Raw genomic sequence first — 12033 nt, forward strand, 5'->3', positions numbered from 1 at the left:
TGTGGTTATCACCTGCAGAACCACTCCTTTATTGGGGGTGTCTTGCTAATTGCCTATCATTTCCACCTCTATTCCATTTGCACAATAGCATGTGAAATTTATTGTCAATCAGTGTTGCTTCCTAAGTGGACAGTTTGATTTCACAGAAGTGTGATTGACTTGGAGTTACATTGTGTTGTTTAAGTGTTCCCTTTATTTTTTTGAGCAGTGTATATATAGGTTGGGATGATATTGTGAAAATTATGATAATGCCCTTTTAGTGTGAGAGCTGTTTGAAAAGACCGCCTGAAATGTCAGCCTGTTTTGGTGGGAGAGTTTTGGCTTTCCATGGTGACATCACCATTCAGTAAATTAGTTAATAGACTAATAAGAAAGAGTTCCAAACCTCTCTGCCAATAACAGCTAAATTCTTGCTTGAGAAATTGCTGTTTGCTAAGGAGCTATTTTTGTTTATTTTTGACCATTTTAATTGAAAACAATCACAGTAAGGTACTTAATTGTTACCCAGAAATGATTTGATATTGAGATACAAATGGCTGCATTGGACCTTTACGAAAGGGCGGACACTGTAAATATCATACTGTGTATGCATTATGTTAAGCATGCAGACAGTGCTCAGTAATTCAGTGTATCATACAATCTCCCGTTGTGCCCTTGACCTGAATCTTCTCCAGTGGCGCTGCACCATGGCTGACCCTGTGCTTCCAACCCCTCGAGGGTGTGTTTGACTTGGGAGGGGGTAGGGTTAAAAGCAAAAAGACAGATTTCCATATGGACTGTAGGAAAATGGACAATAAAATGTATTCCTCTTTTCCAAAACGGAACTATAATGGTGGTGAACCATCACCATGTGGAGGCACAGATAGTGAAGGGTTTAGGGGACTGGATGGCCACTCCCTGGGGCTCCAGGCTTGGTGGTTCCTCTCCAGGGGATGTAGAGATGGTGAACCTCTGGAGGAGGGAGGTGAAAAAGAGGAAGAGCTCCATGCGGGCCAGCGACTGCCCCAGACAAGCCCTCTTTCCTAGGCGCAGAGAGAGGGAGAGAAATGGGTATACGCAGGGTACAGGGACAGAGTTATTATTACTGTTACTGTGTCACATAACACAGGCTTTGTAGGCAGACTGTTTTTTTTCCATTTTGTGAAAGCTAGAATAGAGTTTGTTGAGCTACATTGTATGTGGGTGGAATTTAGGGCAAGAGCGAATGAAATTGAATCTAGGGACCGACCTGCAGAAAATGGGAAAAAAGCCTCCCTTTTCCGGAAGTGACCATGCACATCTAGGAAATGTTGTGGGTTGAAGTGGTCTGCTGTCTCCCATTCTGTCTGGTCACGTAACACTGAGGAGAGGTTGACTATCACTTTAGTGCCCTATGGAGGGGATGATGAGAAAGCATGCTTGAAATAACCTTTTAAAACCATAGAACTTCAAACAAAAATGTAAACATCACTTCCATGAGATGGTATTTTCCATAATGTAACTGAACATTCACCAGAGCTCTCGCATTAAATAAAACAGCACTAAAGAAAGTATGGAAGTTCAGGACAAATGAGCATATCTTCTAACTTCCCCCCAGAGAAATGAATTGCAGTGAAACTGTGCAGTCTGTCTCACCTTGGGTATGAAATATCCCCCCATGGTAGCATCTTTGCTTGACATCCTGATATTGAGGGGCAGTATGTTGGCCATTCTCTGTGTCTCGTGGATCACAGCGTCTGTGTAGGGCATGCTCACCCTATCAGCAAGGCAGGGCTGGCGAGACTGGCCAATCACACTTTTGATCTCCTCCTGGACATTCTCTGGGAAGATGAAGAGGGATTCAAATGGCTTAGAACTCAGTTATGACTCAACTTAATTTTGTTGATGTGCTGTTTGGTCAGAAACTGGTTGTTTGTTGGTTGGCTGTAGCTGCTTAGTTATTCAGAGGCTGTTTGTAGGTTGGTTGGTGTATAGCATAGATTTAAGAATTGGATGTACTGTATACAGTGAACTCTAAAAGTATTGGGACAGAGATAATTATTCAATTCTGTATTGGATTTGATACAATGAGGTTATAGCTCAGACTGTCAGCTTTAATTTGAGGGTATTTTTATCCATATCGGGTGAACAGTTTGAAAATTACAACACTTTTTGCACATAGTCCCCCCAGTTTAGGGGACCAAAAGTATTAGGAGAAATTCACTTGTGTATTAAAGTAGTAAAAAGTAAAGTATTTAGTCCCATATTCATAGCACGCAATGACTACATCAAGATTGTGACTCTACAAATTTGTTGGATGCATTTGCTGTTTATTTTGGATGTGTTTCAGATTATTTTGTGCCCAATAGAAATGAATGGTAAATAATGTATTATGTCATTTTGGTCACTTTTATTGTAAATAAGAATATAATGTTTCTCAACACGTCTACATTAATGTGGATGCTAGCATGATTACAGATAATCCTCAATGAATCGTGAATAATGATGAGTGAGAAAGTTACAGACCCACAAATATCATATCCCCCCCACACACACACATGCTAGCCTCCCCTGTTATTGCAATGGTGAGAGGTTAGCATGTCTTGGGTGTATGATATTTGTTAGTCTAACTTTCTCATCATTATTAGAAATAGAAATTAATTGACCAATCATTTCTATTGGGCAAAAAATAATCTGAAACACAACCAACAAACAGCAAATGCATCAAACACATTTGTAGAGTCACAGGCTTGATGTAGTTATTGCGTGCTATGAATATGGGACCAAATACTTTACTTTTTACTACTTTAATACACATAAGTGAATTTCTCCCAATACTTTTGGTCCTCTAAAATGGGGGGACTATGTATGAAGAGTGTTGTATTTTCTAAACCGTTAACCGATATGTATGAAAATATCATAAAATGAAAGCTGACAGTCTGCACTTTAACCTCATAGCAATTGTATCGTTTCAAATCCAAAGTGCTGGAGTTCAGAGCCAAAACAACAACAAAAAATTGTCATTATCTCAACTTTTGGAGCACACTGTATGACTCTAGTCTATAGAGCACTATACCTACCCTGAACATCAGGGTACTTCACCATGTAGAGCAGAGCCCAACGTAAAGTGTTGGTCATGGTCTCTGTTCCAGCCTCAAACAAGTCCAGACTGCAGTACACCAAGTTCTCTGAGTGGAACCCAGCCTCGATGTCCCTCTTCTTCTGAAGGAGGTATTATCAAATACAAGGACAGGATGAAACATTACTAGCAACTGTCTCAGATGTTGTACCTAAAAGGCCCATGGCAGTAGTCAAAAGCTTTTATGACTGTTGAGACCATTAAAGATGGCAAGTCAATATTTAAGTTAATTTCATGACTGAACATGTTGCACAGGCAATACAAGTGACAATATACTGTACATACACAGACAAACAAACTGATATACAATATACTGTACATACACAGACAAACAAACTGATATACAATATACTGTACATACACAGACAAACAAACTGATATACAATATACTGTACATACACAGACAAACAAACTGATATACAATATACTGTACATACACAGACAAACAAACTGATATACAATATACTGTACATACACAGACAAACAAACTGATATACAATATACTGTACATACACAGACAAACAAACTGATATACAATATACTGTACATACACAGACAAACAAACTGATATACAATATACTGTACATACACAGACAAACAAACAGATATACAAGCATCACCTTGTCTATTTCTCCGATGTAGGAGTCAATGTAGTCCCGGTGATCAAAGGGATCCCAGTCCTTCTTATGTTTCTCTATTTCTTTTCTCAGGAATGACACAATCTTTGCATAGTTGGAAAGAATTGTCACATGGGGACCAGAACGCAGCCCAGGCAAACGCTTGAACAGCCATGGAAATACATCATACAGCTAAGAGAAAAAGGGGACATAATTATATATCCTGAAGTTGTGCTTCAAAGAAAATGTGAGATGTATACTAGGGACTAATGAGAAGGTATGGTGTATGGTGAACACAACTAATACGTGTATCACTTTACTGGGCTGCATATAGCAGAGGAGGCTGGTGGGAGAAACAATAGGAGGACTGGCTCATTGTAATGGTTGGAATGGAATCAATGGAGCGGAGTCAAACAAGTTGTTTCCATGTGTTTGATGTGTTTGGTACCATTCCATTTATTCCATTCCAGGCATTACAATGAGCCCATCCTCCTCCTATAGCCTTGTTGCGTCATCTCATCAGCACAGGGGAACCCACCTGAACCAGAGGGTTGCCTATCAATAGCATGGACTCCTGGCTCAGTCGCAGACGGTTCTGGAAGTCTGTAGAGTTGTAGTCAAATCGCTTTCCAAACACCAATAATCCAATGCCGTTTGCAGCAGCACTGTTAATTATGAGTTGGGGGTTGAAGGGCCCTCCTGTTGGGTTACATTTAAGTACTGTTCTTAAGTAGACACAATGTTACCTTTGTATTACATAGAACTTTAAATGCACAATGTACAGTTACTAGAATAAGGAAAATGCACTGAAGACTCTTAATTTGTATTCTAAAGTCAAAACCAGAAATCTTATTTGAATGTTTTTCACTGTAAATTGTGATTGGTTTGTTTACAGCAGCTCACCCATTTCCTGTTGGAAGGCCTGACACAGGAAGTTACACTCCTGCTGCACATGAAGCTCCAGGGTTCTCTTCCCCTCACCAACGTGTTTTAGGTGGGCCACCGAGAACTGCCGCTGCCTCCTCCATCTGTATCCATTACTTACAGAGATTCCTTTTGAAATAGAGTTTCATAGTTACTTGAAAATAATTGTAATTAAACAGTAACAATGGTGAGTGAAATTATATACGAAAATGTAAATAGCAGATTTTACCACAGTCTTTGAAAACATCACTAAAGAGAGGAGATGCAGGTCGGTCTAAAAAGTTATCTCCCTGAGTCATCAAAACATCCTTCACCATCTTGTACCCAGATACAAACACCACCTTCTCCGCACCCCACCGAAGGCTGAAAATGTTGCCGAACTGTTCAGCAACCTAAAAACAATCGTAGAAAAACTTAAAGAAAGATCTTTGTAACAAGCAACAAAACATTATTTGCATAAATTGATCGGCCTTGAATTATTTGATGCTGTATGTAGAGTACCAGTCAAAAATTTGGACACAAAAATCTCAAATTAGACCAAAGGACAGATTTCCACCGGTCTAATGTCCATTGCTCGTGTTTCTTGGCCCAAGCAAGTCTCTTGTTTTTATTGGGGTCCTTTAGTAGTGGTTTCTTTGCAGCAATTCGACCATGAAGGCCTGATTCCTGCAGTCTCCTCTGAACAGTTGATGTCGAGATGTGTCTGTTACTTAAACTCTGTGAAGCATTTATTTGGGCTGCAATTTCTGAGGCTGGTAACTGTAATGAACTTATCCTCTGCAGCAGAGGTAATTCTGGGTCTTCCTTTCCCGTGGCGGTCCTCATGAGAGCCAGTTTCATCATATCGCTTGATGGTTTTTGCGACTGCACTTAAAGAAACTTTCAAAGTTCTGGAAATGACTGACTGACTGACTGACTGACTGACTGACTGATTGACTGACCTTCATGTCTTAAAGTAATGATAGACTGTCGTTTCTCTTTGCTTATTTGAGTTGTTCTTGTCATAATATGGACTTGGTCTTCTACCAAATAGGGCTTTTTTCTGTACACCAACCCTACCTGTCACAACACAACTGATTGGCTCAAACGCATTAAGAACAAAATCAATTCCACAAATTAACTTTTAACAAGGCATACCTGTTAATTGAAATGCATTCCAGGTGACTACCTCATGAAGCTGGTTGAGAGAATGCCAAGAGTGTGCAAAGCTGTCATCAAGGCAAAGGATGGCTACTTTGAAGAATCTCAAATACAGTTGATGTTGGAAGTTTACTGTCAGAAGGTGTGTGTAGCTGGTGCATGAAGTCAGGCGCAAGAGAGCAAAATGAGTGAGCAACGTACTTTACTTAAAAAATAAAGGCACAAGGTATAGAAATACACTTGACCAATAACCAACTGTAAATATTACGCACGGGTGAACACAGCACCAGTCAAAAAAACAGCCATCATAACCAAACTGAACATAGAAATAATCACGCACAACAAACATGGGGGAAACAGAGGGTTGAATACATGAACATGTAATGGGATAATGAAAACAAGGTGTGTAGAAAATAAAGACAAAACCAATGGAAAATGATTGGCTAGGAGACCGGTGACGTCGACCGCCGAACGACGCCCGTACAAGGAGAGGGACCGGCCTCGGTGGAAGTCGTGACATTTACATACACTTAGGTTGGAGTCATTAAAACTTGTTTTTCAACCACTACACACATTTCTTGTTAACAAACTATAGTTTTGGCAAGTTGGTTAGGACATCTACTTTGTGCATGACACAAGTCATTTTTCCAACAATTGTTTACACACAGATTATTTTACTTATAATTCACTGTATCACAATTCCAGTGGGTCAGAAGTTTACATACACTAAGTTGACTGTGCCTTTAAACAGCTTGGGAAATTCCAGAAAATTATGTCATGGCTTTAGAAGCTTCTGATAGGCTAATTGACATCATTTGAGTCAATTGGAGGCGTACCTGTGGATGTATTTCAAGGCCTACCTTCAAACACAATGCCTCTTTGCTTGACATCATGGGAAAATCTAAAGAAATCAGCCAAGACATCAGAAAGGCAGTTGTAGACCTCCACAAGTCTGGTTCATCTTTGGGAGCAATTTCCAAATGCCTGAAGGCACCACGTTCATCTGTACAAACAATAGTACATGCAGCGAAATGCTGCATGCCCTCAGAGCATGCGCAGACCAGCTGGCCGGTGTGTTTACGGACATATTCAATCAATCCCTATACCAGTCTGCTGTTCCCACATGCTTCAAGAGGGCCACCATTGTTCCTGTTTCCAAGAAAGCTAATAGGTCCACAGACGATGCAATCTCAACCACACTGCACACTGCCCTAACCCATCTGGACAAGAGGAATACCTATGTGAGAATGCTGTTCATCGACTACAGCTCGGCATTCAACACCATAGTACCCTCCAAGCTCGTCATCAAGCTCGAGATCCTGGGTCTCGACCCCGCCCTGTGCAACTGGGTACTGGACTTCCTGACGGGCCGCCCCCAGGTGGTGAGGGTAGGCAACAACATCTCCTCCCCGCTGATCCTCAACACTGGGGCCCCACAAGGGTGCGTTCTGAGCCCTCTCCTGTACTCCCTGTTCACCCACGACTGCGTGGCCACGCACGCCTCCAACTCAATCATCAAGTTTGCGGACGACACAACAGTGGTAGGCTTGATTACCAACAACGACGAGACGGCCTACAGGGAGGAGGTGAGGGCCCTCGGAGTGTGGTGTCAGGAAAATAACCTCACACTCAACGTCAACAAAACTAAGGAGATGATTGTGGACTTCAGGAAACAGCAGAGGGAACACCCCCATCCACATCGATGGAACAGTAGTGGAGAGGGTAGCAAGTTTTAAGTTCCTCGGCATACACATCACAGACAAACTGAATTGGTCCACTCACACAGACAGCATCGTGAGGAAGGCGCAGCAGCGCCTCTTCAACCTCAGGAGGCTGAAGAAATTTGGCTTGTCACCAAAAGCACTCACAAACTTCTACAGATGCACAATCGAGAGCATCCTGGCGGGCTGTATCACCGCCTGGTATGGCAACTGCACCGCCCTCAACCGTAAGGCTCTCCAGAGGGTAGTGAGGTCTGCACAACGCATCACCGGGGGCAAACTACCTGCCCTCCAGGACACCTACACCACCCGATGCTACAGGAAGGCCATAAAGATCATCAAGGACATCAACCACCCGAGCCACTGCCTGTTCACCCCGCTGTCATCCAGAAGGCGAGGTCAGTACAGGTGCATCAAAGCTGGGACCGAGAGACTGAAAAACAGCTTCTATCTCAAGGCCATCAGACTGTTAAACAGCCACCACTAACATTGAGTGGCTACTGCCAACACACTGTCAATGACACTGACTCTACTCCAGCCACTTTAATAATGGGAATTGATGGGAAATGATGCAAATATATCACTAGCCACTTTAAACAATGCTACCTTATATAATGTTACTTACCCTACATTATTCATCTCATATGCATACGTAGATACTGTACTCTATATCATCGACTGCATCCTTATGTAATACATGTATCACTAGCCACTTTAACTATGCCACTTGGTTGACATACTCATCTCATATGTATATACTGTACTCGATATCATCTACTGTATCTTGCCTATGCTGCTCTGTACCATCACTCTTTCATATATCCTTATGTACATATTCTTTATCCCCTTACACTGTGTATAAGACAGTAGTTTTTTGGAATTGTTAGTTAGATTACTTGTTCGTTATTACTGCATTGTCGGAACTAGAAGCACAAGCATTTCGCTACACTCGCATTAACATCTGCTAACCATGTGTATGTGACAAATAAAATTTGATTTGATTTGATTTGTATAAACACCATGGGACCACGAAGCCGTCATACCGCTCAGGAAGGAGACGCGTTCTGTCTCCTAGAGATAAATGTACTTTGGTGCGAAAAGTGCAAATCAATCCAAGAATAACAGCAAAGGACCTTGTTGAAGATGCTGGAGGAAACCTATACAAAAGTATCTATATCCACAGTAAAACGAGTCCTATATCGACATTACCTTAAAGGCTGCTCAGCAAGGAAGAAGCCACTGCTCCATAAAAAAGCCAGACTACTGTTTGCAACTGCACATGTGGACAAAGATCATACTTTTTGGAGAAGTGTCCTCTGGTCTGATGAAACAAAACTAGAACTGTTTGGCCATAATGACCATCGTTATGTTTAGAGGAAAAAGGGGGAGGCTTGCAAGCCGAAGAACACCATCCTAACCGTGAAGCACAGGGGTGGTAGCAACATGTTGTGCGTGTGCTTTGCTGCAGGAGGGACTGGTGCACTTCACAAAATAGATGGCATCATGAGGTGGAATATTATGTGGATATATTGAAACAACATCTCAAGACATCAGTCAGGAAGTTAAAGCTTGGTTGAAAATGGGTCTTCCAAACGGACAATGACCCCAAGCATACTTCCAAAGTTGTGGCAAAATGGCTTAAGGACAACAAAGTCACGGTATTGGAGTGGCCATCACAAAGCCCTGACTTCAATCCTACAGAAAATTTGTGGGCAGAACTGAAAAAGCGTGTGAGAGCAAGGAGGCCTACAAACCTGACTCAGTTACACCAGCTCTGTCAGGAGGAATGGGCCAAAATTCAGCACTACAGGGAGACAGGACGGACAGCTGGTCGTCCTCGCAGTGGCAGACCACTTGTAACAACACCTGCAGAGGATCGGTACATTCATACATCCGGGTGATGGGGGGATTCACGTTTATAGTTGAAGGAATGAGCATCACACCGAGGTCTGTACACTGTAGCGGGATCGATTTGGAGGTGGAGGGTCCGTCATGGTCTGGGGCGATGTGTCACAGCATCATCGAACTGAACTTGTTGTCATTGCAGGCAATCTCTACGCTGTGCGTTACAGGGAAGACATCCTCCTCCCTCATGTGGTACCCTTCCTGCAGGCTCATCCTGACATGACCCTCCAGCATGACAATGCCACCTGCCATACTGCTCGTTCTTTGCGTGATTTCCTGCAAGACAGGAATGTCAGTGTTCTGCCATAGCCGGCAAAGAGCCTGGATCTCAATCCCATTGAGCACGTCTGGGACCTGTTGGATCGGAGGATGAGGGCTAGGGCCATTCCCTCCAGAAATGTTCAGAAACTTGCAGGTGCCTAGGTGGAAGAGTGGGGTAACATCTCACAGCAAACACTGGCAAATCTGGTGCAGTCCATGAGGAGGAGATTCACTGCAGTACTTAATGCAGCTGGTGGCCACACCAGATGCTGACTGTTACTTTTGATTTTGACCCCCCCTTTGTTCAGGGACACATTATTCCATTTCTGTTAGGCACATGTCTGTGGAACTTGTTCAGTTTATATCTCAGTTGTTGAATCTTGTTATGTTAATACAAATATTTACACATGTTAAGTTTGCTGAAAATAAACACAGTTGACAGTGAGAGGACATTTCTTTTTTTGCTGAGTTTATTTGGCTAAGGTGTTTGTAAACTTCTGACTTCAACTGTATTAAATATATTTTGATTTGTTTAACACTTTTTTTGGTTACTACATGATTACATGTGTTATTTCATAGTGTTGATGTCTTCACTAATATGTCCTATGATTGAGTGTAGTCTGGCCCAGGAGTGTGAAGGTGAATGGAAAGGCGCTGGAGCAACGAACCGCCCTTGCTGTCCCTGCATGGCCAGTTCCCCTCTCTCCACTGGGATTCTCTGCCTCTAACCCTATTACAGGGGCTGAGTCACTGGCTTACTGGTGCTCTTCCATGCCGTCCCTAGGAGGGGTGTGTCACTTGAGTGGGTTGAGTCACTGACGTGATCTTCTTGTCCGGGTTGGCGCCCCCCTTGGGTTGTGCCGTGGGGGAGATCTTCGTGGGCTATACTTGGCCTTGTCTCAGGATGGTAAATTGATGGTTGAAGATATCCCTCTAGTGATGTGGGGGCTGTGCTTTGGCAAAGTGACTGGGGTTATATCCTGCCTGTTTGGCCCTGTCTGGGGGTATAGTCGGACGGGCCACAGAGTCTCCTGACCCCTCCTGTCTCAGCCTCCAGTATTTATGCTGCGCTAGTTTGTGTCGGGGGGCTAGGGTCAGTCTGTTATATCTGGAGTATTTATCCTGTCTTATCCGGTGCCATGTGGGAATTTAAGTATGCTCTCTAATTCTCTCTCTCTCTTTTTCTCTCTTTCTTTCTCTCTCTCGGAGGACCTGAGCTCTAGGACCAGGCCTCAGGACTACCTGATGACTCCTTGCTGTCCCCAGTCCACTTGGCCGTGCTGCTGCTCCAGTTTCAACTGTTCTGCCTGCTGCTATGGAACCCTGACCTGTTCACCGGACGTGCTACCTGTCCCAGACCTGTTGTTTTCAACTCTCTAGAGACAGCAGGAGCGGTAGAGATACTCTGAATGATCGGCTATGAAAAGCCAACTGACATTTACTCCTGAGGTGCTGACCTGTTGCACCCTCTACAACCAGTGTGACTATTATTATTTGACCCTGCTGGTCACCTATGAACATTTGAACATCTTGGCCATGTTCTGTTATAATCTCCACCTGGCACTGCCAGAAGAGGACTGGACTATTCTACAATGTAGAAAATAGTAAAAAGAAAGAAACACCCTGGAATGAGTAGATGTGTCCAAACTTTTGACTGGTACTGTATATGTCATTACTGTATAGCCTAAGGTATAAGTCTTTCTAAAATAGTAGCTAAGTGTTACCTTGTCCATGTCCTGGTAGCCAAACCCAATGAAGATATTTCCCAGGAAAGGTAGAGGCCATGGTCCAGGAGGGAACTCAGGTGGGTTTCTGTGCTTCAGGAAGTCCACCAGCAGTAGGAACAGAAAGATCACAAGCAGGCAGATCTTCAGGTCCAGACAATCCAGAGATAGTAGCATGGTAGGAGGCAGCTACAGCAGGACTGTGACAGACACTAGGAGGCTGTTGGACACTGGCAGCATGCTCCTTCCAAAGTTCACCTCCCGTTTAAATTCTCTCAAGCCAGAGTTTTTTTTTTTTGCTTTTCATATCAAATCCGAAATTAAGTTACAGATTTATGATATTTGATGTTTCTCTCTCTCTTTCTCTCTTCTCTCTCTCTCTCTCTCTCTCTCTCTCTCTCTCCATAATTAAATATTTGCTTGTGCTACTCCCCTCCCCCTCTTTATTTTTTCTCTATTTCTCCCTCTATTTTATTTATTCTGTCTCTGTCCTTTTCCTCAGTAGTTTGTTGCCAACTATTCAGGAGTTCAAACCCTTATGTAAGAGCTGCAGAACAAACAACCAGCAACACTGAAACGGGAACAGCCAGCAACACTGAAACGGGAACAGCCAGCAACATCGAAACAGGAATGGCAGAAAAAGG

At 43.0% G+C, this 12033-nt stretch overlaps 1 protein-coding gene across 2 annotated transcripts; it reads right to left on the reverse strand.

The window, feature by feature from the left end:
* Nucleotides 1–774: 774 nt before the first annotated feature.
* Nucleotides 775–11797, reverse strand: LOC112260698 (cytochrome P450 2J2-like). Of its 2 annotated transcripts, none has more exons than XM_024435993.2 (9): nt 11390–11797; nt 4868–5030; nt 4618–4767; nt 4253–4413; nt 3718–3906; nt 3039–3177; nt 1615–1799; nt 1229–1370; nt 775–1022 (listed from the first exon to the last, which is right to left on the reverse strand). In XM_024435993.2, exons 1-9 carry the CDS (start codon nt 11564–11566, stop codon nt 844–846), a joined length of 1485 nt encoding a protein of 494 aa, XP_024291761.1. In that variant the 5' UTR covers nt 11567–11797; the 3' UTR covers nt 775–843. The 2 variants fall into 2 exon arrangements, with proteins under 2 accessions (XP_024291761.1, XP_024291760.1); XM_024435992.2 differs by having other exon boundaries at nt 3039–3180.
* Between the last annotated feature and the right edge of the window lie 236 nt (nt 11798–12033).

Source organism: Oncorhynchus tshawytscha, linkage group LG10 (genome assembly GCF_018296145.1).
Source record: "Oncorhynchus tshawytscha isolate Ot180627B linkage group LG10, Otsh_v2.0, whole genome shotgun sequence".
Lineage (NCBI taxonomy): Eukaryota > Metazoa > Chordata > Actinopteri > Salmoniformes > Salmonidae > Oncorhynchus > Oncorhynchus tshawytscha.